Raw genomic sequence first — 23663 nt, 5'->3', positions numbered from 1 at the left:
TATGTAGACCAGGCTAGCCTCGAACTCATGAAGATCCCCCTGCCTCTGCTGGAACTAAGGGTGTGTGACACTCGCATCCTTCAACTCCTAATCCTTCCTCTTCTCCATCCCAAGAGCTGGGATTGCAGGCTTGAACCTCTACATCATATTTCACTTTCCCTTTCTTGTCACAGCACAGATGGTCATCAGAAGTAGGAAGCAGGGGTGTCCAGAGTCTCCCCTCTCTCTGCCTGAGGGACAGAGAAGAGAAGACCTAGGAGCCCACTGAATGCCTACACCAGCTCCAGACTGACCGTGGGGACGGCCCCTCCCCCTGGAGCTCGGTCCAGGTCTCTCCACTTCTTGGGTTTGCGCTCCATACCTCATTCCAGCCAGTGCCAGCTGGCATCCTTCACTAGAGACTGAGGTGGCATGAATATGGGGGAGGGGAGGAAGTGGGCAGGAGCCCAAGGGGAACAAGAGCCCGAATGTGGGAGGCAGTGGTCAGAGCTGGGTGGCCAGCATGGCAGTCCTCACGGAGTGAGGAATAGGATGGACGGACGGAGAAGTCTGGGGGCTTTCGGGGACGGCGGGGTGGTGTCAGGCTCTCGCCCTGCTCCCCAGGCCCTGCTGTCTCCTTTCCTCTGCGTTCACCCCTTAAGCTGCCTGTGGCTAATTCTTCCTGGTCTCTTTAAGAGCTGCCTGGGAACTGGGGCACTGGAGGGGGCTGGCAGGCCCTCTCCCCCACCATGGCTGCCCTTGCTCCGCCCTGCCGGGTACAGACTCTACTGGAAGTCTCGGACGCCTGGGTTAGAGTCTGTACCGCTGGGGGTAAGGTGTAAAAGTGGTCGGGGAGGGAGCCATGATCCCTGGGGTGGGGGGAGTCGGCTATGCCTTGACATGGAGTGTCTGAATGCCAGCTTTAGTGTATCATGGTGGGGTGAGGTATGTCTCTTCCGCCTCTTTGGGGCACAGGGCATACCCAGGAATCTCTAGGGATGACTCTTCAGGGACAGTCTGCCTGGGTCTCTCTATCTCCCTTCCAATCTCCTTTCCCCCAGGGACCTTAATTTGCTAAACCCCACCAGCCACTGGCTGTCCCCTCCCACAATCAATGATACTGACTACCCCATCTTCCCACAGATGGGAAAACTGAGGCTAAGAATCAGAGGAAACTGACTACCTTCATAGTAGCAGAGGCGATGGCTTTTTCCTCTCCTCCTGAGAGTTGGAAACAAGAGAGCCGGCCGGGTGTTAGGCCATTCAATCGGTCCCCTCTCCAACCACGGCCACACAGGAGCCGAAAGCCCTGTTCTCATGTTTGGAGGGCTTAGCTCCAGGGAAAGGCAGGGAAGACCTGAACACCATGGAGCCAAGGAGACCTGTAGGCACCCCCTTTTCTTGGATTACTCTGGGAGACTGTCCCTTCCAATCCTGCCACAAAGACTGAGCTCAACTCCCTAGGGGGTGAAGGTAATGGTGGCGGGGAGTCAAGGACCCCCATGGAGATGAGTTCTTCTGCATCAGCCTCTAATCCACACCCCTTCATTTCTTCAAGTGCCTGGGGTGACTCCCGGAGCTCATGGACACAGGCCAAGTGCCTAGAATTTGGGGAAGCGAAGGTTGGAGGTTCAGAAGCAGGAGCCTGCAGGTGGCCCTGCTGAGTCCATTTCTACCCTCAGCACAGGGCACATCCTCTTCATCGCACCCCGAAAGGAAATGCTCACCCCCACCTCAACCTAGACCCAAAAGGGAACCAGGATCGGCCTGTAATGCCTCCTGTCCTGCCTGGCCCCTCCAGGGCACTCACTTCCTTCCTTTTTCCTAAAAATACTGTGAAGGAAGTATTCACTGCAAGCGGCCTGAAGAGCCCTTCTTTTACTTATGGGAGTCAGAGAGGGCAAGGGCCTAACCTGGGATCACACAGTAAGTTATAGACTGCTAGGCTGGCACCCAAAGACCCTGTTTCTTAGGCCCATGGTGCCCAATGGGCAGTCCTGAACTCCTAGGAAGCCAGCCCGCAGGGTCTCTTCTAGTTCCTCCCTTTCTTGAAGACATTGAGGTCCTGGGGGGGGCAGTTTTGGTGACGGGTTACTTAGGAGCAGGGCACCTTCGAAAGCTCACCCAAACCTCTGCTTGCCTTTGCTGTTTTCCAAATGAGAAAGAATCCAGGTCAGAGTTGTTTCTAATCTGTTCCTATTGACTGCCAGACTTTTGGGAAGTTTTTTTTTTTCTGAAGTCTGCCTCCTATCCATCCCTTACAACACAGACCTTCTTGAGTCTCAGGGGGTGTTGGTTGAGGGCCTCTGGAGACACCATTTTCTTTGTAAGGTGGCTCAGGAAAGAAATGCAGGGCCTGGACCTGAGAAGTGTACCCCCTCCCCCAGAGGTCGGGAACCAGTGAAGATGGGTTCCTCAGCTCTTGGTGGAGGACCCCCACATCCGTCGATGTGTTTGTATACATCCTCACTGGTAAACTCCAGTTGTAGGTGACTGGCTAGCATCCAGGCGCATCTTCCTTATGCATTCGCAGTACTTAGGAAAGCTGGAGATGAAGAGAAACTGGCCATAAAGGAGATTGCCTCAGTGGTCTCCTAACCTGCACACTGGGGCTTGCCTGAGGGTGGGCAAAGGAGCTGAGCGGGGACCCGGGGGTTAGAGTATCCCCTCTTGCCACATCTGGAGTCCTGCCTACACAGATGAGAACCCAGGAGCCACAGAAGTGGGGCACAGTGGGACAGGAGAGGAGGAGGAAGAATATGGGGAGATTCTAGTCCCTCCCACTTAGAGATGCGGTCGCCATGGTGACTAAGGACCAGTGAGGTGGGATGGGGTTGGGGATGGGGGTGGGAGGGTGGCGGGAAGGAGGCACTGGGAGACCGGAAAGCCAAGCCGCCTGGCATTCCAAGGGGAGGGAAGCGCAGCGGCATCCCCGGCTCCAGGTAAGAAGCGGGAGAGCCGACAGACAGTGCGGAACAGAGGGGCGGGCCATTGTCTGGCGCTGACTCTGCCCTGAGGAGGGGCAGACGGAGAAGTCAGACCATTGTGTGTAATGCTCAACGCAGCTTCCAGCACTAGCCAGACTGGGAGAGGGAACCCAAGAGGCACTGGGTAAGGGGTTAGGTGGATGGAATGGGGTGGGTGGTAAGAATGCTGGAGACCTGCAGGGACAGGAAGAGGTGGGGGGTACTAGGGACACAGACTGGGGACACCCTTAGTGTACACACACACACACACACACACACACACACACACACACACACACACAGATCTATGTAAGTTGATTTGACTGGCTATAATCATAAGAGAAGGGCAGGGCCATGGGTTGAAAGCAGAGCAGGAAAAGGATATTTCCCCAAGACCCTGCTCTCCTGAGGGCTGCCCCTAAGGCTAGGAAGAGAAGGAGGCTGGGAAAACTAGACCTGCCAGTCACTGGTGAAGCCAGGGCTGGTTTCTGTACTGACTCTCTTAATGAGACATCTGTACAAGGCAGGGGCTCCAGAGAGGCAAGGGGTAGGGTGAGGATCAGCCCTTCAATATCCCTCCCTCCTCACCCCTGCTTCCCATCTCTACTTTTGGTGATCAAATCCCACAGGAAGGGGCCACTCTCCTTTATGGTCTAGGGGTTGTGGGGAGAACTGGGGGTGGGGGACTGGAATCTGACATGGGGTGCTTAAGTTTAATGCTGTGATTTCCAGGGGCTGGCGTGCGCCTGGGGATTCCCCAGGCTGAGCTCCAGGCCTTATGGAGAATAGAGCTGGGAGGGCAGAAATGGGACCGTGAAAATGGCATTTCCCTCTAGAGACTGCCTGCTGCCCGACGCCAGCCCTGGCTCAGATGCTTCCGGTCACTGGCCTTGGTTTCCTCATTTGTGTAGCAAGGGAGGGTGTGTGAGTTGCCAGCTCGGAGCTTCCTGTGAGCAGAACCTGCTACATAATTTGTGGGGCCCAGTGTGAATGAAAATGTAGTCCCCTTTAAAAAAAACCGATTAGGACTCTCGAGACAGCAGCAGCAGGAGAGTCCACCAAGCATGGCCTCTTCTGATGACAGAGCCCTGTGTGACTGTAACTGTGAGGTCCAAGGGTGAGGAACGTGCTGCTGGGGCCATGTGCTTTTCTCCCACCTGCCTCTCCTCTGAGCTTGACCTGAAAGGTGCCATGAGGAGAGAGTGGGTGGCACCCAGGCACAGGAAGTACCTGGGCTGAGCTTGACTTCAGATGGCCTCTCTTTGGGGTGGTTTCTGTTCCTTCTGAGTCAGGCATCATCCCAGGGTGATTGCTTCTCAGCTGGAGGAGAGGGAGCCCCTGAGGCTCGCACCCTGAGGCTCGCTCCATCCGTTGATGTTCTGAGCCGAGTTAATCCACCTGGGCAGGAGATGGGAGCCGGCCCTGTAGAGCGAGCTTCCGAATGGACAGGTCTGAGGTAGATGGCTGGCTGGCTGGCTGGCTGGACAGCGTCCCTGGTCTCACTTCCCTTCTAGTGGAAACTGCCTGTGGAAGCTGGGAGGCCTGAAGCCCCCCGCCCACTCCTCACGTGGTCTGGTGGGAGAGGGAGAGCACTAGGTCTTGTGGGGAGGCCCTGGGACAGGAACAGGGGAGAGAGCATGGCGCTGGAGCTGCTCCTCTGGCTTCTCCTGTCACGGCTCCTCCCCGTGACCCAGATAGGCCAATCTGTCCCCAAAGAGAGGCCCTGGGGTGGTGGCTTCCCAGGACTGAGCTGGAGGTCAAGGAGACTCAGAAGACATGTCAGGAGAACAGAGCGTTTGGCGGAGCCCTGACAATCAGCATCAGGGCTTGGGGGAGTCGTAGCCAGTTCGGACAGGAAGAGTCCTCCGGAGGGGTCTGTGTGAGCCCAGCTCCTGGGCCATGGCAGAGGATGGGAGCGGAAGTGTGAAGGGGAGGGGTAGGTGGGCTCTGCCAAGGGATGCTTCCACCCTGGGAGCTGGAACTGGAAGGGTGGAGGTTATCCTCCGGGGAGGTCTACCCTGGCAGTGAGGAATGTGTTTAGGATGGAGATGGGGTACTAACTGGAGGTAGAGCAGCCTGGGTCAATTGTGCTCCTCCAGCTGAAGTCAGCTGACCTGGGTGAGTAGGCAGGAGTCCAACCACTCTTTATTGGCCTAGGAGCACTTGGCGCCTCATTAACCCTGCGTTACGAGGTCTTCCCTGGAGCCTTTGGGGAGGAAGAACCAGCCACCTTTCCAGCTGAGTGTCTCCTCTCCAAAGTGTATCCTGTGAAGCATGAGCTCAAATGGGAAATTTCTCCAATTTCCCATTGGCCTAATGCTGCCCTAAGGGTGGCAAGAGTCGATTACTCCAGGAGAGTGTCCTTAGCCAAGCCATAGATACAAATCTGATTCAAATGTGGGGGTTTTGTTGTTGTTTGTTTGTTTGTTTGTTTGTTTTGAGACCAGGTTTCTCTGTGTAGCTCTGGCTGTCCTGGAACTCACTCTGTAGACCAGGCTGTCCTGGAACTCATAGAGATCCGCCTGCCTCTGCCTCCCCAGTGCTGGGATTAAAGGTGTGCGCCACCATGCCTGGCTTGAAACGTTTTATCTTTCAAGGATGTGGGAGGTTGGAAGGTTAGGCCCCTATATCTGTTTCTCAGTAGTGGGGGAACCTCACTACAGGGTCAGCGAAAAGAGGAATATGAAAGACAATGTCATACTGAGCTGTCTTGAGCAAGAGGAGAGACCACAGCTTAGGCTGGTTAGAATGAAAGTGGTGTACCAGAGAGGCAGAGACACCACTGAAGTGGCCCAGAAGAAACTCTTAATTTCTGGGTAGACTAGGCGCAGGGAGGGAGGTGTGTCTCCTACACAGTCTGTGAGCCTCCCCCTCCCTCCCTCCACTCCCCCACTCTCCCCGCCCTGATCCACCATCACCAACTTCCGCCCAAGCCAGGATCTGTCACAACTCGAGGTAGAAATTCTGGTTTCCCTGGCCTGGAACCCACACTGGCTCTCGCAGGATGGGTGCCTGGAGGGCCGCGCTCCCATTCCAGCCAGGCTGAGCCTTCTGTCTTTGCCTGGACCCCCTCCTTTGCCCTGGATGCTTCAGGGCTTGAACTCGGGACTTCTCAGTGTGGCTGGCTCAAGGGTATGTGAGGTGAGGTGGGCATCTTGCATTCGGAGGTCATGGGGGAGGGTGATGCAGGGCTCCAGGGAGGCAGACAGCAGAGGCATAGAGACAAGGGGGGGCTCTAGAGGTTGGGAGTCTGCCAGTGACTCCTGCCCAGGCCATTCCCAGGAAATGCAGACGGCCAAACTGCTAGATAAACTGGCATGCCCCTACTTCAAAGAAGAAGGCTAGATAGGCCCGATTAAGCAAGAGTCAGAGCCCCCGGGGGGCTGGAGAAAGAGTAGGCTGCTTGCCTGGGTCGGGGTGAGTAGCAGGCACAAGATATAGGCACAGATGAGTGACAGGCCAGCCTGGGGATCTACCCTTCGGATGCAGGATGCAGGAACTAGTTCCCCAGAAGCCCTTTGTCCAGGGCCGGGATGATCAGGGCTCTGGACCATGGGGGCAGGAGATGCTAAGAGGCAAGAGTGGGAAGGTACTTTACTGTGTGTCAGGTGAGAAATGACAAGGGGGACTTTTAACAGGAGGGGACCAGAGATACAGCATGGGCCACGCCAGGGCCCCTATCTAGAGGGCAGCGAGAGGCAAGGTCAAGGCTGGCAGTGGGATGGAAGTGAGACTCTGAGGGCCCTTCCTGAGAGGAACTTCTGCCCCCCTGAGGCTCTCCTATTGGCCCTCAGGAAGGGTGTGGTAAGCACCGCTTACCCAGAAAGTGCCTGTTTCCCCCAGAGCCATCTGGCGACAGTCTCTGTCTGACCATGGCCCTGCCATCCCTGGGCCAGGACCCCTGGAGTCTCCTGGGAGTTTTTTTCTTCCAACTGCTCCTGCTGATGTCACTGCGGCCTGCTACAGGGACTGGTGGGCAGGGGCCCATGCCCAGAGTCAAATACCATGCAGGTAAGTGTCCGGTAACTGGGAGGTGTGGATGTCGATGTAAAGATGAAGGGGTTAAGAAAGAAGGGGAAGGGGCCGTCGGAGGGAGGGTAATGGAATGGAGAGACAGAGATGCCAAGGAGCGGTGGAGGGCCCGGGGGGAAGGGGAGACCACAAATTGATCAGGAAGGGCAGACAGGGCCACTGGCGCCCTCCTTCTGCCAAGTCTGATTTTTCTTTCCCTCCTCAAGTGACACTGTCACCAAGCAGGACACTAAATTCCTGATGGCTTTCACAGCTCCAGGTGTCCCAAAGCCAAAGCCCAGGCCAGATTGTCTATGGAGCTGGTGACCCCGAGCCAACCCCAGAGATCACACCAGGCCAGGTTGTGTCCAGTAGGATGGGCACCAGGAGAAGGCACCCTGGGCAGCTCACCTGGGGGGTCGGCTGGAGCCTGACACCCAGTTTCAGTGACTTCCTGCTGGGGCTGTGGGGCTTCTGAACCCTCTCGTTCTAGGAAATGCCCCAAGGGAAGCGCTCTACACACACACACACACACACACACACACACACACACACACTCCACACACCACCCGCGCAGAAGTTAGGCTGTTCTGTTTGCAGCTTAGCAGCTTTCGGAGGCAGAATGGCAAAGGAGGTGCAGTGTTAGTGGAAAGAGGCATCCCTGGGTGGCATGGGAGTGTAAGCATAAGCAAGCCTGGGCTTCAGGGGGAAGCAGGATGAGGCCTCGGGGGCGAGGAGCGCAGAGTTCAGGGCAGGGCAGCCTACTCAGGGACCTTTCCCATCTGGTCTTTCGATTCCTCTTGGTCCTAAGATTCCTTGAGGCCAGCACGGTAACAACCAGGGGCTGCCCTCTGACTAATGCAAAAGTCCAAATGTGCTCATGAGGGAGGAGCTGAGGCGCTCACTCCTCCTGGCTGAAGTGCCAGTGTGACAGGGGCTCACGCATTCACACGCGTGTGTACGCACACACACCACCTCTCACTAGGTAGTGACCAGGCCCTAGTAATCAACATACTCAGCCTGTCCAGGTGGCGTTCAGTCATGCCCACACGGATGGGGGGGGGGATTCCTGTAACAGAGCAAGGAGGGAACGGGGGTGGGGGGTGGGGGTGGCAGGAATCTGTAGCTGTGACAAGTCTTGAAGCAGACGATGGTTACCTCTGCTGCCTGTGGTTGAGAAGCCTTTCCTGTGTCTACCTGTCAGCTGTTCTCTGCCATCCTGCCTCACCGCAGCCCCCCTCAAACCTGAGAATGCATCTTCTAACCTCCCTCCGTTTCCTGTCTGTGTCTTGAGCTGGCTTCCCTGCTCTCCATCAGCTTCAGGCTGTCACCACCTTGTCGTTGGCACGTCTCTCTTCTGGGGACTCAACACACACAGTTCAGACACCTGCTATTGGGGGTTCAGGGGAAAGGGGGGGGCCGCCGGTAGAAGAGCTGGTCCAGCCCCCGAGGCCTGCCACCCCTCCCCCACCCATCTCAGGCATCAGCAGCTGCTCTCTGTTCCTCCTCATCCTCTCTCTCCTCATCGCTGCCTCCCAACAGGAGATGGGCACAGGGCCCTCAGCTTCTTCCAGCAAAAAGGCCTCCGAGACTTTGACACGCTGCTCCTGAGCGCCGACGGCGACACTCTGTATGTGGGGGCTCGAGAGGCCATCCTGGCCCTGAATATCCAGAACCCAGGAATCCCCAGGCTGAGGAACATGGTGAGGAGGCCAGAGACAAAGGGGCTGGCTGGAAGTGAGGACAGCAGCTGCCCTGGACCAGCGCTGCTTCCTGTGACCAGCCACCTGCCACTCTGAATCAGCAGTGCTGGGATGGAAATGCCGCTGTGGTCTCACTGTTATCTATCGAGGCCGTGAATACCAATCGAGCAACATCAGCTGCCGAAAAGGCTGATGCGGAAGTCACTGGCACAGCAGAAAAACAGTGACTCAAATCAGTGACTCAAATAATTTGATGTGCACCGACCTACTGGAGAAATCCTTGGTTCTAGTGCTATCAACCCCAATGATAGCAATGTGAGGGGAAGGGGGCAGGGCGGGGGAGGAAGGCATATTTCACAGATTCTTCTTAGTGGGTGGTCTCTTGGCCATCTGCACCTATGGGGTATGGGCTAAAATTCCAGAGTCTCGGACTAGGAATGCAGTTCAGTGGCAGAGCATGCTGTCTAGAGTGCGGAAGGCCCTAAGTTCATATCTGCACCCCTCCTACGGAGCTCCTCTAAGGGGTGGCTCAGGGGCTGGCAGGCTCCCCCAGGAAACGTGTGGTTTATAACCACTGCTGTGTATGCCAGGCACTTAAACATGCCATCTAGCTGCAACCAGCAGAGGGCCGTGAAACTAAGCCAGAGTGCACAGTCCGTTGGTGACAGAGCCTAGATTTGAACTCAGATCTGTCTGCTTCTACCACAGAGCCATGTCCTGATGAGCCCTGATATTATGGAAGTTATAGTCCTAATCAAATTGGCCTTATGACTGCCTCCTGAACACCACTAACTGCCTTACTGGTGATTTTACGCCAGAGCTGGAGAGGGGAGGGCGGCGTGCAGAAAAACCAGACTTCATTTCATTTCCTCCTCTTCACTCTCCACTTCAGATACCCTGGCCAGCCAGTGAGAAGAAAAAGAGTGAATGTGCCTTGAAGAAGAAGAGCAACGAGGTAAGCGGAGTGTGAGCACTCAGCTACAGAACCCTGGTGCACCTCGGACCGTCCCGGTGACCCGAGGGGTGGGCGCAGGAGGGCCTGTTCCTGTGGTGTTTCCCTGGATCACGTCCTGTCAGGCTCCCCAGTGCTGATCTCAGCCCTTCTCTCCACTGGGAATGGGGGAGCAGCCTCTGAGAGCCCAGGAGTTCGGGGCTCAGCCCACCTGATTTCTCTGCTTCCCCCAGACGCAGTGTTTTAACTTCATCCGCGTCCTGGTCTCCTTCAACGCCACCCACCTCTACAGCTGCGGGACCTTTGCCTTCAGCCCTGCCTGTGCCTTCATTGTGAGTTCCCTGAGGCCCCTCTCGCTCACGGGCCCCCAACGTGTCCTCTCACACCCACCCCAGCCTGCTCTCTACTTTGGGGAATCTCCGGTCCCCGAGGACCCTCGTAAGATTCCTGGCCCCAGACCCGTGTCCCTCTCCGCTCCTTTTACTCCTCCCTCATGCTCCTCGTCTACGAGATGTGCGACCCTGGCATTCTGGGCTCCCAGCCTCTCCCCCCCTCTAGGAACTCCGAGATTCCTCCCTGATGCCCATCTTAAACGACAAGGTCATGGATGGGAAGGGCCAGAGCCCCTTTGACCCTGAGCACAGACACACAGCTGTCTTGGTCGGTGAGTATCAGGCCTCCCAGACCGTACTAAAAACTTGCCTTTTCCAGCAGCCCCTCTGGGGAAAGTGGGGCATGATAGTTTTCCAAAGAAAAGGACAGAGGGAACCAGGAGCTTCGGAGGGCGGGGTCAGAGGGAGAACCAGGAAGCCCAGGCATTGGCCCCTCCTGAAACTGTCCCCAAAGGGGCGCAAGGAAATCCATATGGGAAGAGATTAGGCCTCGTGGTCTAGTAAGTCACCAGGTGACCCAGAGGTTCAGCCACTTGTTTAACCACTGCGCCTGGGCAGATGCCTCTCCTGATGTCTTCTTACACATTGAGCTGGGTCCTGAAGGGGCTACAACAAAGATGTCGTGTGCCTCTGCCCGGACACAGACCCTCACAGACTTCCCACCCTGGCTGCCCACAGGAGATGGCCATTACCTTTTGAGCAGACTTAAAAGATAAGCAGGGACCAAGATGTGTGAGCACCAGACAGTCATAGTCTGGGGTTGGTGTTTGAGGAAGGCCCAGAAAAAGGCTGGCAAGTGCTCAGTACAAAAGGCGTCATAGGCCATTGCCTGTGGCCAGAGGGATCTAAGAAGGGAGCCTGCTGTGTGTGTGTGTGTGTGTGTGTGTGTGTGTGTGTGTGTGTGTGTGGCGGGAGGGGGGGGGCAGTATGAGCTGGGCTTTGGGATTCTGCGAGAGGGTACAGAGTAGAAGGAAGGCATGTCTGAGCAGGGCAGGCAGCCTCCCCTGATCCACCGGCTTCTCCTCCCTCTCCCTGGTCCTAGATGGGATGCTCTACTCTGGCACCATGAACAACTTCCTGGGCAGCGAGCCCATCCTGATGCGCACGCTGGGATCCCAGCCTGTTCTCAAGACCGATATCTTCCTACGCTGGCTGCACCGTAAGGCCCTGATTCCAGTCAACACGGGTTCGGGCCCCCTTCCTGACCCTGGGTCTGTGATTCGCTTTAATTCACTCAGCTCTGTTTGGTAAAAATTAATTAAAGAAGTACACGAAGCCGGCTGGGGTGGCGCACGACTTTAATTCCAGCATTTGGGAGGCAGAGGCAGCAGCAGGTGGATCTCTGAAGGGAAGCCAGCCTGGTTCACACAGCGAGTTTCAGGCCAGCCAGAGCTAGAGTGCGATCCCATCTCAAAAAGGAACGAGTCCACATGTCTCAACAGGCTGTGGGATGGGAGACTTCTGTCCCGGTCCTCGGAGCCCACCTAACGTCACCAAGGGAACCCTGAGCACCCTGATGTTCAGTCCCTAAACCTATGTGTCCTGCCTCCACAGCGGATGCCTCCTTCGTGGCAGCCATTCCATCTACACAGGTCGTCTATTTTTTCTTCGAGGAGACAGCCAGCGAGTTAGACTTCTTCGAGGAGCTGTACACATCCAGGGTGGCTCGAGTCTGCAAGGTCTGCCCTTTGGTCTGGTGGAGGGCTGGGCTGCCAGGGAGCCAATGGGAGGTGGGGAGAGGTGGGTGGGGCGGGTCCACGGGCTAAAAGGCCGTCCCATGACTCCACGGGTGCCCCTAGAACGACGTGGGCGGCGAAAAGCTGCTGCAGAAGAAGTGGACCACCTTCCTGAAGGCCCAGTTGCTGTGCGCCCAGCCAGGTCAGCTGCCATTCAACGTCGTCCGCCACGCGGTCCTGCTGCCCTCCGTTTCCCGCATCTATGCAGTCTTCACCTCCCAGTGGTGAGCATCAGGGCAGGGAGAGGAGGGATCCCAGGGAGGCGGGAGCCGATGAAAGCCTGCTTTATACACGGCACGTTAACCCAGGAAGGCATTCGACTGCCGGGAGCCTACGGTCTTTCATGCGTAGGGAGAAACAAAGTTCAGAGACTAGCTTTGTTCTGCCTGGTTCCAAAAAGGATGGAAGGAAGCTTACGGAAGGTAGACACTAAAAATCAGCAAAATACCCAGCGTGACTGGTGCATGCCTGTGATCTCAGCCCTTGGAAGGTAGAGAGGCAAGAGGATAAAGAACTGGAAGCCAGTCTGGACTACGCAGAGAGAGCTTGTCTTAAACAAGACAAAAACGTCGATAAAGCAAAGCTAGACGTGGTGATGAGGAAGGCGGATCGGTTCGAGGACTAATGTCTCAAACACAAACAAGGGCTGGCGATGCAGCTCAGTCAGTATAGGGCTTGCCTAGCGCGTACAAAGCCCTAGGTTGGATCCCCAGCATCCCATAAATCAGTGTTGGTGGTACAAGGGACCCATGAGAAGAAAAGACCGGAGGATCAGACACTCAAGGTCATTCTCAGCTACGTACTGAGGACAGCCTTGGCTACCAGAGACTGTCACAAACAAACAAACAAACAATCCACCCATTAGGTCAGGAAATGGAAGTAAAGAGAAATTACCAGCAGGTAGGGGGAGATCTGTATAGCACAAAGGCTGCTGTTGTAATGCTAGCCACAGATTTAGCTCCTCCCGATTCCTAATGGCCAGGGCCAAGGCCACTGTGACTGAAAAAATAGGAAATCCTTGCTTACAGACCAGGAAAGGTTAACTGATTTGCTAATGGTCTGGCATCACCATGTTTAGGCATCTGCTAACAATGTGCCAGGAAGAAAAGGTTCCTGGTATGCAATGAAATGCAGAACTGAGACCCCAGTGTGTTAAAGAGAGTCTGAGAGACCAAGACAGAAGAAATAACAAAGCTGTGGTTCACTCTCTGAGAACCAAGAATCCAAGGGCCTTAAAGAAGGCTACATGTAAATCCAGCCTGAAGCAGGTTCTACCACTCTTCCTGTGGGCACAGCCCAGCCCCGGCAGGACAGGCAGGGGCCACCCCAGGGCCTATGCCCCAATTAATCCTCATTAGGAACAATCATATTTCAGATCCTGTGATGGGCTTCTAGCCAGGCCTCAGTCCAGAGCCAGGGAACCCCGTGGGGCTCCCAGGTCCTTATCATGAGCGAGGGAAAACAAACCTCCAGAGGCTGGCCTGCCCCTGCCCTCCAGGCCTGCTGGGATTCCGCTGAGCTTCTGCCTGGGCTGGAGGGGCAGTGGCTGTGGAGGAGAGGAAGCCACAGTGAGTGTCCTCGTGGCTGTCTTCAGGCAGGTCGGTGAGACCAGGAGCTCGGCGGTCTGTGCCTTCTCCCTCACGGACATTGAGCGAGTCTTCAAAGGAAAGTTCAAGGAGCTGAACAAGGAAACTTCCCGATGGACCACTTACAGGGGCCCGGAGGCCAACCCAAGGCCAGGCAGCGTGAGTAGCACCTACTCCTCCCAGAACCTCCCGGAATGCATGTGAAAGCACCATCGTGGCATGGCGCATGCCCACACACCAGCCCATATGCCACAGATGTTCAATACCGTCCTACATTCAGAACAGTTGCCAAGGACCACTTCTTTCCAGTGCTAAGTGAGCACCCAATACCTGGCTGTATCAGCAAAGGATTAGGAGCACGTGGGCTGGCTGCCAAGCAGTCTGGGGCAGCTTCACCACATTTTATTGTTTTCAGGCTGGGTCTCCAGTACCCCAGGCTGGCCTTGAACTCCTGATAACCTGCCTCCACCTCCCAAAGGCCTAGATTGCAGGCCTGTGCCACCATGTCTAGCTTTTCACCTGCATATTTTCCTGTAGTTTTTTTTTCATCTGAATTATATGTGTACACATCTAAAAACTCCAATAGGCCGAGTGTAGGTGGTGCACGCCTGTAATATCGGTACTCCAGAGGAAGCCGAGGCAGGGGGATCAATGCAAATTCAAGGCAAGCCCGGGCTACACAGCAAGATTCTGTCTCAAAGATATCAGAATGGGTAAATAAATACAAAATCAAAGACATCTCCTGCATTGGTGCTGAACCACACTCCCATCCAAGGCTGGCCTCAAACTCATCTCCCACTTCTATCCCAAGTGCCTGGATTACAGGTGTGCACCACACTCCCAGCTTTCTCTTGCACATCTCTTTTCAAACTCGTGCTCAGTGTCGTAACATTGGTAGCTTGAAATCATTTTTAAAGGTAGTGTGCACCTTGGAAACTAGCAAATTGTGCAAATCGGCTTTCCGTTCCTTCCCTTCCTTTCCAGTGTGTTATCCCTAACCTCTGTGTGAGCGTTAGCAGGTAGGCTCTTTCTTCTTAGTTCTGAGAATCAAACCCAGGGCCTCACATGTGCCAGGCAAGGGCCCTAACACTGAGCCACACTCCCCACCCCTAGTAACTTTTAAAAAATTAATTTTTATTTATTTGTTTTCTGTGAATACGTGTGTGGGTGCGTGGGTGCCATGGCATGTGTGAAGGTTGGGGGACAACTTTGGGGACCTGATTTCCTTCTGCCATTGTCAGGTTTACCTCCTGAGCCACCTCACCAGCCACCGCACACACACACATCCCAGTGCTGGGATTAAAGGCGTGCGCCACCACCGCCAGGCAAGACTCACTCTGTTGCCTGTATTCCAGAGCTGCTTTGGAAATGTGATAAGCTGTTAGGGCACCTAACCCTTCGGATGTAACTTGTTTTCTCTCACTGTGTTCTAAATGTTTGAATTATGTATTTGTTTGATTGTTTGCTTATTTTGTGTGAGGGGTCAGAGGGCAATTTACAGGAGTCTCCTCCCTCCTTCCCTTCCAGGGAGAGAGCACAGGCCATCCTCAGGCTTGGCAGCCAACACCTTTACCTGCTCAACCACCTGGCCAGCCCCTGGTGCTCACATATTCCACATTGAGCTCCCATGGTCTCTGTGTTGAACTGGAAGCCCAGTGGACCACTGCAGCCCGAAAATCTCAGTTATTTTCTTCAGTTCTGAGAAACGTTCTTATGCTCATTAGCTCAGTCATTGTTCTGTTGTTGTGAGGAGACACCATGGCCATGGAAATGATAAAAGAAAGCATTTAATTTGGGGGCTTGCTTACAGTTTCAGAGGGTGCCTGAGGAGTCCAGACGTGGGCACTGGATCCCCTGGAACTGGAGTTATAGATAATGTGAGCCTCCATGTGGGTGCTGGCGACTGAACTCAGAGCCTCTGTAAGAGCAGTTAAGTACTGTACCACTGAGCCATCTCTCCAGCTCCCTTATTTTAATTGAATTGTTTGAAACAGGTTTTGCTGTGTAACTCAGCCTGGCTTCAAAACTACTATTCTCTTTCCGCTGTCTTTCAAGTGTTGGGGTGACAGGCGTGTGCCACACCATTCACAGCTCAGACTTCAGTTAGTCTAATAGTGTCACAGATATCATAAAGAATTTTTGGTGTGTGTGTACACACTTATGTATGTGTGTATGCATGTGTGTGCGTGTGCAATTGTGTGTGTGTGTGCTCATGTGTGTGTGCGTGCTCATGTGTGTGTGTGCATGTGTGTGTGTGCTCATGTGTGTGTGTGCTCATGTGTGTGTGTGCTCGTGTGTGTGTGTGTGTGCATGTGTGTGCGTGCATGTCATAGGTCAGAGGTTGATGTTCTGCTTCTTCCTCAATTGTTTAACCATCTTCCCCCCATTTTTTTCTTTCTTTTTACTGTGCTGTCCTGGCTGGCCTAGAACTCACCATTTAAACTAGGTTGAGCTTGAACTCACAGAGTCTGTCAGCTTTTCCTTTCCATATGCTAGGACTACTATGCCCAGCCTTCCTGCTTGTTTTTTTTCCCTCCCATCTTGTTTTTTTGTTTTTTTTTTTTTTTGAGATGGAGCTCTCACTGAACCTGGAGCTCATTGATTGGCTAGATTGGCTGTGCATTTATTGATTAAGCCATCTCCCCAAATCCCCACCCCTCTTTTTTTTTTCAGACAGGGTTTCTCTGTGTAGCCCTGGCTGTCCTGGAAGTCACCCTGTAGACCAGGCCTCTAACTCAGAGATCTGCTTGCTCTGCCTCTACAGTGTTGGGATTAAAGGTGTGCACCACCACCACCTGGCTATCCAGCTCCCAAAATTTAAAAATGTGGCTTGTTTACTTGACTCAAGATCCAAATATGATCTATAAATTGTGATAGATTTCCCTCTCTCTCTGTGTGTGGCCCAGGCTGTCTTGGAACTTGCTCTGTAGACTAGGCTGACCTCGAACTCACAGAGATCTGCCTGCCTCTGCCTCCCAAGTGCTGGGATTAAAGGCGTCCGCCACCGCCCAGCTTTTTTGTTTCTTTGTTTTTTTGAGACAGTGTTTCTCTGTGTAGTTTTGGTACCTGTCCTGGACCTTGCTTTGTAGATCAGGCTGGCCTCGAACTCACAGAGATCTGCCTGGCTCTGCCTTAGATTTTTTTTTTTTTAAAGTCTCTTACCATTTATACTTTATTTTCTTTTTAAGATTTATTTTTATAGCCAGACAATTTATTTTTGTTTATGTGTATGTATATGTGAGTGTTTATGCGTACCCCACATATGTGCAGAAGCCTGCGGAGGCCAGAAGAGGTGTCAGGTCCCCTGGAGCTGGAGTTAAGAGTGAGCCACACAGCACAAACCTCCTGGATCTGAGCCCTCTCTCCTGCCCCCCCCCCCCCCCCCCCCCCCCCCCCCCGTCTTGCAGTTAACTTGTCTGGTAGAGTTGTCGAGTCTAGATCCTAGAGAGGATTCTGTGATGTAGTTCATCTAGTTGTGCGTGCATGCGTGTGTGGGGACAGGGGGATGCCTTACCCTGTAGCATAACCGGCTTGAACTCTCAGCAAACCTTCTCTGTTAGGCCGACGTGTGCTGGGGTCATAGTGTGAGCCATCACACCTGGCTTCCTCCTCCTGGGTTTGTGTCTCTTTCTTTCCTTTTCTTGTGTGGTTTAGTTTCTGTCTTTCTTGTTTGTAGTTTTGCCTGGAAATCCAGTGTCCCTTGGCCGTGCACTTACATAAAATGTGGTGGCTCACACCTGTAATTCCAGCACTCGGAAGACTGATGCAGATTGAGAGTTCGGGCTATAGAGACAAACCATGCCTGGAATTTTAAAAATCGTGGGAGAGTCTGGAGAGGTGGCTCAGTGGTTACGAGTGCTTACTGGTTTTGCAGAGGACCTGAATTTGGTGCCTAGCACCCGTATCAGGCACCTCTCGGGGATCTGATGCCTATGGCCTCCTCAGGTGCACATCGACACATATACACCTAAAGGAAGAGTAATAAAATGGAATATTTCAAAAACACCTTTTAAAAAATCTCTGTAGCAGGAGGCAAGAATAGGCACATGTATCCTCTGCTGGCACAAAAATGGGATGATGTCACCTCACTTTCCAGTGGAGGAATTTGCGGCTCGAAGGGGTGAATTAACCTGTGCCACTACACCTTGTAGTGACCACAGCTCGTAGGTGACAGTGGGAACTGGCTTCAGGACGATGCTCTTGGAGAGGGGGGACAGTTGTCTTGAGCAAAGATGCACTCCAGTTGACAGGGCCTCCAGAGAACAGCCGGTCCAACACCCTCGAGCGTGAGTGAAAAAAAGAGGCTCGGCATGGAGGAGGAACTCCCCCAAGTCACGAAGCGAGTCCCGGCAGAACTGCCACACCGCCCTTCTCTGTCACACCTCCATTCTGTCACTGACTCAGCACTGCCTGTGCTGGGTTCTGTGCCATGCCTGGGACCACAGACAGCAAAGCGGGGTGCTTGCTGGCCCGAAGGAGCCTTCACCCCGCTTTGTGCTGGCATTGATGCAGGCACCGAGGAGCAGGGCAGCGGAAACGGCCAGGACAGCCCTCAGGGCCTGCCGGGCCCGCACTGGGTACTTCTCATGTATTTTAGGGCATTTCAGCCTGACGGGGAGCCTGGGGGCACTGGGTCTGAGTTTTCCCCACACCTTGAACTGAGGAGCGCCCCGAGGGAAGAGGACAAAGGAGGGTAGTGTGTGTGTGTGTGTGTGTGTGTGTGTGTGTGTGTATGTGTGTGTATGTGTGTGTGTGTGTGTGTGTGTGTGTGTGTGTGTATGTGTGTGTGTGTGGCGTGCAGCCATGTATGAGCTGAAGGGAAATTGCCGGCTGACAGTCTGCTTCCTTCCTCCTCCAGTGCTCCACGGGCCCGTCCTCTGACAAAGCCTTGACCTTCATGAAGGACCATTTTCTGATGGACGAGCATGTTGTAGGAAGGCCCCTGCTGGTGAAGTCTGGGGTGGAGTACACACAGATTGCCGTGGAACCGGCTCGGGGTCTCGATGGAAGCAGGCATGTGGTCATGTACCTGGGCACATGTGAGTATGGGGTTCCAGAAGTATACCTGGGGTGACCGGAGCAGGGACTGCAGCCAGGCTGAGGCAGGAAGCCTTGGGGTTCATCCACATGTTCAGTTCATTCCTTTAACAGGTGTTTAGGGTGCGAGCCGCCTGCTGGACTCTGGAGACACAGTGGAGTAGCTGAACCATCCAGTCTCTAGCCTTTCTGAGCTTTCAGTCTGCTGGGGGAAAGCACTCTGGACCTTCTCTGGTCTTAGAAAGAGCTGCCTGCCTTCTGGGAGGAGCCATACCAGACGCAGGAGGAGTGAGTGGGTGGACTAGGAAATGTGACTGAAGGGCCGTCAAGGGTGCCCTGGAGAAGGCGGGGGCCAGGCCCTTATTTTATTTATTTGTTTGGTTTTGAGAGTCATATGCAGCCCTTGCTGGTCTCAAACTTAGTATGTAGCTAAGGCTGACCCTGAACTTCTGATCCACCTGCGTCTACCTCGCAAGTGCTGGGATTACAGGTGTATGCCACCAAGCCTCAAGCCTGGTTTGAAGTGGTCTGGGGATCAAACTCGGGGCTTCATGCCCTACAGGCAAGCACTCTACCATCTGGGTGTGTTCTCAGCCCCATCACTTTTGAATAGATAGAAAAGACTAAAAGGACCCAGTGGAGAGAGAGAGGAGACACTTGGCAGGTCAAGCTGTGAAGGGAACAGACTGGGCTGAGAGATCCAGGGAGCCTGTGTCCACTAGGAGGCAGGAGGATCAGGGTCAGGAGCCAAGAATGAGGGTGGGTTCAGAAGAGAGGGTGGATCTGACTGTGGTTCTGGAAAGAGAGGGACAGTGAGCTGGGGGGTGTGGCTAGGTCACCCAGAGTTGAGGGCAGGGCGCTTTACTGGGAGAAAGCGGCTGCCCCCATTCACTCTTCCAGACTGGAAGGCGTGTCTCTGCTGCGCCTCTGCTGAGCATACAGTAGGAAAGACACAGAAATTCCCAGGCTTGTGGAGTGGGTGGAGACAGACCGTACTGTTCTGAATGAGAACACTGCTTGGAGCTTTAGCTACAGGATTAGAAGACCAGGTAGAGCAGAGTGAGGTCGATCCTGCCCGGGGAGTCCGCCTTCTTTAGTGACAGTGTCTCATTGTGTTACTCAGTGGAGTAACAGCTTTGTAAATTATTCTATTTATTTATTTATTTATTTATTTATTTATTTATTTATTTATTTATTTATTTTGGCTTTTTGAAACAGGGTTTCTCTGTGTCTTGGAACTCGCTCTGTAGACCAGGCTGGCCTCAAACTCACAGAGATCCGCCTGCCTCTGCCTCCGGAGTGCTGGGATTAAAGGTGTGCACCACCACCGCCTGGCATTTTATTTTATTTTTGAGACAAGGTCTCACTATGTAACCCTTGGCCAGCCTGACACTCACTATGTAGACCAGGCTGGCCAAGAACTGCCTCTGCCTCCCGAGTGCTGGAATTAAAAGCGTGGACCACCATGCCTGGTCCCTTTTTGTTTTTGTTTGAGACGGGGGTCTCATTCTAAAGTCCAGGCTGGCCTGGAACTCATAATTCTTCTGCCTCAGCTTTCTGGGTGCCGGCAGGAAGTTGCAACCGTTAAAAGGGTGGTCAGAAGCAGGGCGTGGTGTTGCAAACCTATTACCCTAGTTACTTGAGAGGCCGAGGCAGGAGGATTGCATGTTAGTCCAGCTTGGGCTACAGAGTAAGACCCTGTCTCAAAAGGTAAAAAGAGGGCTGGGAATGTAGCTCAAGGTGAGAGCGTTTGCTTGCATGTGAGAGGCCCTGGATTTAACCCTTCACTTACCCCAATACTAGGGAGAAAAAAAAAAAAAGACAGAAAGAGACTGGGGAAATGGGTGGCTCAGTTGTGAGGACCTGAACTCAGAGACTCGGAACCCCTGAACAACTGGGTGCTGCACTGGGTACCTCTAACCCCAGCATGTGGGGTGGGTAGTGGGGGGCAGTCAGGGTAGTGGGGGGCAGTCAGTCTAGACTGGCTCCAAGTTCAAGAAGAGATCCTGTCTCAGCAAACCTAGTAGAGTGACCGAGTAAAACAGCTAACTTCTGTCGTCCACGTGCAAGTGTGCATGCACATCTGGCAGGTACATACATCTCTCTCTCACACACACACACATACACACAGAAAGAAAGCTGGTTATCACAGCCCTCCATCCCTGGGCCACAGAGGGACTGAGTGGCCTGGATGCTCTGTGCCTGGCTTGCTGGGGAGGTGTGTGAGGGCCGTTAGGAGATGTTCCGCCCTCTCTTTGTCTCCCCAGCCACAGGGTCCTTGCACAAGGCTGTGGTACCCGAGAACAGCAGTGCTTACCTTGTGGAGGAGATCCAGCTGAGCCCTGAGCCTGAGCCTGTCCGAAACCTGCAGCTGGCCCCCACCCAGGTGAGAAGAGACCCCCAACAGAATATGGTCTTTCTGTGGGGATGACCTGGGCAGCCTGGGCCAGGGTGCTAGCGCTTCTGACCCCCTCCATCTCTCTCCCAGGGTGCAGTGTTCGCAGGCTTCTCAGGAGGCGTCTGGAGAGTCCCCCGGGCCAATTGCAGTGTCTATAAGAGTTGTGTGGAATGTGTCCTTGCCAAGGACCCCCACTGTGCCTGGGACCCCGAGTCAAAAACCTGCAGCCTTCTCTCTGGCTCCAGCTCCACCCTGTGAGTGTTGGTCCTGGATGGTGGCTGAAGACAGTCTGCCAAGGCTCCCCTTACACGGTTCTTGCGACTATTCCCCCCCGCCCCCCATCAAGGGGCACCAACACACTCACTCCCAGATACCACTCCTCTGCATCCAGTTCTCGCAGGTGGCCATTTGCGGGGCGGTTTGCGGGGCAGCCCTTGTTTTCTTTTCCCTGTTCTTCCTAGCCCACCTTCTTCCTTCCTCTTCCCCACCCCCTCCTCCCACTTCCATGTCTTTCAAGAGCTGAGTGTGCTTGCCTTGTCTTCTCAGGAATTCCTGGAAGCAGGACATGGAACGAGGCAACCCAGAATTGGCCTGCGCCGATCGTCCCCTGGCCAGGAGCATCCGGCGTCAGAGCCCCCCTCAACTTAGTGAGTGTGGGGCTGGAGGGGGGTGCCGTGGCACTGGGGGCTTTGGGCAGGGCTGGCTCTCATGCCCCAGTGGCTTCCGCAGCACCTGCCTAGGCTGAGAGCCAAATCCCTCCCGAGGCAGGATGGATTGGAACCTGGCTGTGGATAGGAGAGGGATTCTGAGCTGCAGCCACACTAGGATCCAGGTTGAGGTGGACGTGGCTTTGGTATCTGAGCTGGAATTAGGAATATTGGAGGCTTGTCTGTAGTCACCAGCCACATGCTGAATAGGCCAGATCTTGGCTGACTTCAGAAGCTAAGGGTTGGACCTGGTTAGACATTAGATGGGAGAAAGACGGGGGGGGGGGGGGGGGGGGGGGGGGGGGGGGGGGGGGGGGGGGGGGGGCTAGTTTGGAGTCTATCTTGGAGATAGAGAAGGGGTGAGCCTTGAGTTTGGGAGTTGAAATGGAATCAGAAGACAGACAGGCACGGAAGTCCATACCAATAATCCTAGACATCAGGATTGCCAAGAGTTCAAGGCCAGCCCGGGCTACAGAGCGGGACCAGATGCGGGTAAGGTTGTCTCTGCCGCCTTCCTGCCTCCCTCCCCGTGAGCATGTCGCTCCTCTGCTGCCCTCCAGTTAAAGAAGTCCTGGCCGTCCCCAACTCCATCCTGGAGCTGCCCTGCCCTCAGCTGTCAGCGCTGGCGTCTTACCACTGGAGCCACGGTCACGGCCACGGCAGGGCCGCAGTCCCGGAAGCCTCCTCCGCCGTCTACAATGGCTCCCTCCTGCTGCTGCCTCAGGCTGGTGTTGGGGGCCTCTACCAGTGTGTGGCCACGGAGAACAACTACTCGTACCCGGTGGTCTCCTACTGGGTGGACAGCCAGGAGCAGCCCCTGGCCCTGGATCCCGAGCTAGCCGGTGTTCCCCGGGAACGGGTGCAAGTCCCGCTGACCAGGGTCGGCGGTGGGGCTTCCCTGGCTGCCCAGCGGTCCTACTGGCCCCATTTCCTCATCGTCACTGTCCTCCTGGCCATAGTGCTCTTAGGAACACTCACTCTCCTCCTTGCCTCCCCACTGGGAGCACTCCGGGCTCGCGGCAAGGTTCAGGGCTGTGGGACGCTACCCCCCCGGGAAAAGGCCCCACTGAGCAGGGAACAGCGTCTCCAGCCCTCCAAGGACTACAGGACCTCGGCCAGTGACGTAGACGCTGACAACAACCATCTAGGCCCTGAAGTGGCCTAACCTGGGCCACAGGTGGGAGCTGGGCAGAGCGAGGCCCCCGGCCACGCCGCCCGGGGCCAGGTACGGTGCACTGTGACTAGGGTGGGAGGCTCTCCTGCGGCCGTGGTTCACCTGCAGCACCCAGGAGGGCCTCACGGCACCCAGGAGGGCCTCCCCTACGGGACTCTCTTCCGTAAGCACATGGGCTGCCTCCACCCGTGCCGGGACAGCGAGAGCCAGACAGGATTCTTCAGTTTCGGTCAACCAACCCCAAGCGCTCCAGGAGACCCCGGAAGGTGTGGCTGTCCAGGATTCTGTGCCAACAGACCCGAGCATCTGAGCAGGCCGGGGGCTGTTCCTGCAGACTCCATCCTGGAAGATGCCACTCTGGAAGCTGCTGCTGCTTTGAACACCAGCCCCCCATCCCCACCCCATTCTCCCAGGGTCTCCAAGATTGTGCTCCCCTTACCAGTCATGCCCTACTGTTTGGGAAGTCTTTTCTGAAGTTTGACCACCTTCCTTCTTGCTTCAGTTTGGACAGGTTGTTATTGTCTCTGGCCTGGCTGGAATGGCAGGCATAATCTGAGCCTTGTTCTCTTGTCTAGTGTGGCTGACCCCTTTGAACTCTCCCTTCCCCTTCCCCGTGTTTTGACTCAGAAAACTGCTTGTCACAGACGATTTATTTTTTATTAAAAAAGATATAAGCTTTAGACAAAGCTTATGATGTGCCGTTTTTGTCGTGGCCAAGTTCCCACCAGGACAGCCCGTGTGGAGGACTCGGTCTTGGGTGGCACTCTGTAGCTGCGGCCGGCAAGCCCCAGCCTGTCCCAGCCTGCCCCAGCCGACCCCTCCCTGTGCGCCAGGCAGGGCTAGGACTGCGTGGAGCAGCCTCAGCTGTGTCTGCTAGACACTGTGGCGGCCACACCTGCTGTCCCTGGCACTCCCACGCTAGTCGTGACTCCAGTTCAGCTCTGTCCCCAGCAGCAGAGCCTACTCCACAGCCACCCCCACCCTGGCCACATCCCTTCTGCACAGCTGACAAGACAGGCACT

General features: G+C 54.8%; 1 protein-coding gene across 7 annotated transcripts; it reads left to right on the top strand.

Annotated features, from left to right (window-relative positions):
- The first annotated feature begins 476 nt into the window (after positions 1–476).
- On the top strand, positions 477–23327 carry Sema4a (semaphorin 4A). Of its 7 annotated transcripts, none has more exons than XM_015995252.3 (15): positions 477–810; positions 6789–6956; positions 8499–8659; positions 9552–9614; positions 9845–9943; positions 10170–10275; positions 11046–11162; positions 11558–11682; positions 11803–11963; positions 13334–13484; positions 18184–18364; positions 20630–20748; positions 20851–21014; positions 21307–21407; positions 22028–23327. In XM_015995252.3, exons 1-15 carry the CDS (start codon positions 729–731, stop codon positions 22630–22632), a joined length of 2403 nt encoding a protein of 800 aa, XP_015850738.2. In that variant the 5' UTR covers positions 477–728; the 3' UTR covers positions 22633–23327. The 7 variants fall into 7 exon arrangements, with proteins under 7 accessions (XP_015850738.2, XP_076430546.1, XP_015850737.1 ...); XM_076574431.1 differs by lacking the exon at positions 477–810 and adding an exon at positions 1882–1905; XM_015995251.3 differs by lacking the exon at positions 477–810 and adding an exon at positions 2783–2921.
- Positions 23328–23663: the final 336 nt, after the last annotated feature.

The sequence above is a fragment of the Peromyscus maniculatus genome, chromosome 6 (genome assembly GCF_049852395.1).
Source record: "Peromyscus maniculatus bairdii isolate BWxNUB_F1_BW_parent chromosome 6, HU_Pman_BW_mat_3.1, whole genome shotgun sequence".
Lineage (NCBI taxonomy): Eukaryota > Metazoa > Chordata > Mammalia > Rodentia > Cricetidae > Peromyscus > Peromyscus maniculatus.
The sequence above is the reverse complement of the archived record's forward strand: the minus strand, read 5'-3'. Positions and strand labels throughout refer to the sequence as shown.

Excerpts from the sequence above, each read along its gene's own strand:
- Sema4a (XM_015995252.3), top strand. The coding sequence starts at position 729 with ATGGCTGCCCTTGCTCCGCCCTGCCGGGTACAGACTCTACTGGAAGTC. Across the intron at positions 9,944-10,169 it reads GCCCTGCCTGTGCCTTCATT|GAACTCCGAGATTCCTCCCT; the intron begins GTGAGTTCCCTG and ends CCCCCCCTCTAG. Across the intron at positions 11,683-11,802 it reads GGGTGGCTCGAGTCTGCAAG|AACGACGTGGGCGGCGAAAA; the intron begins GTCTGCCCTTTG and ends GGGTGCCCCTAG.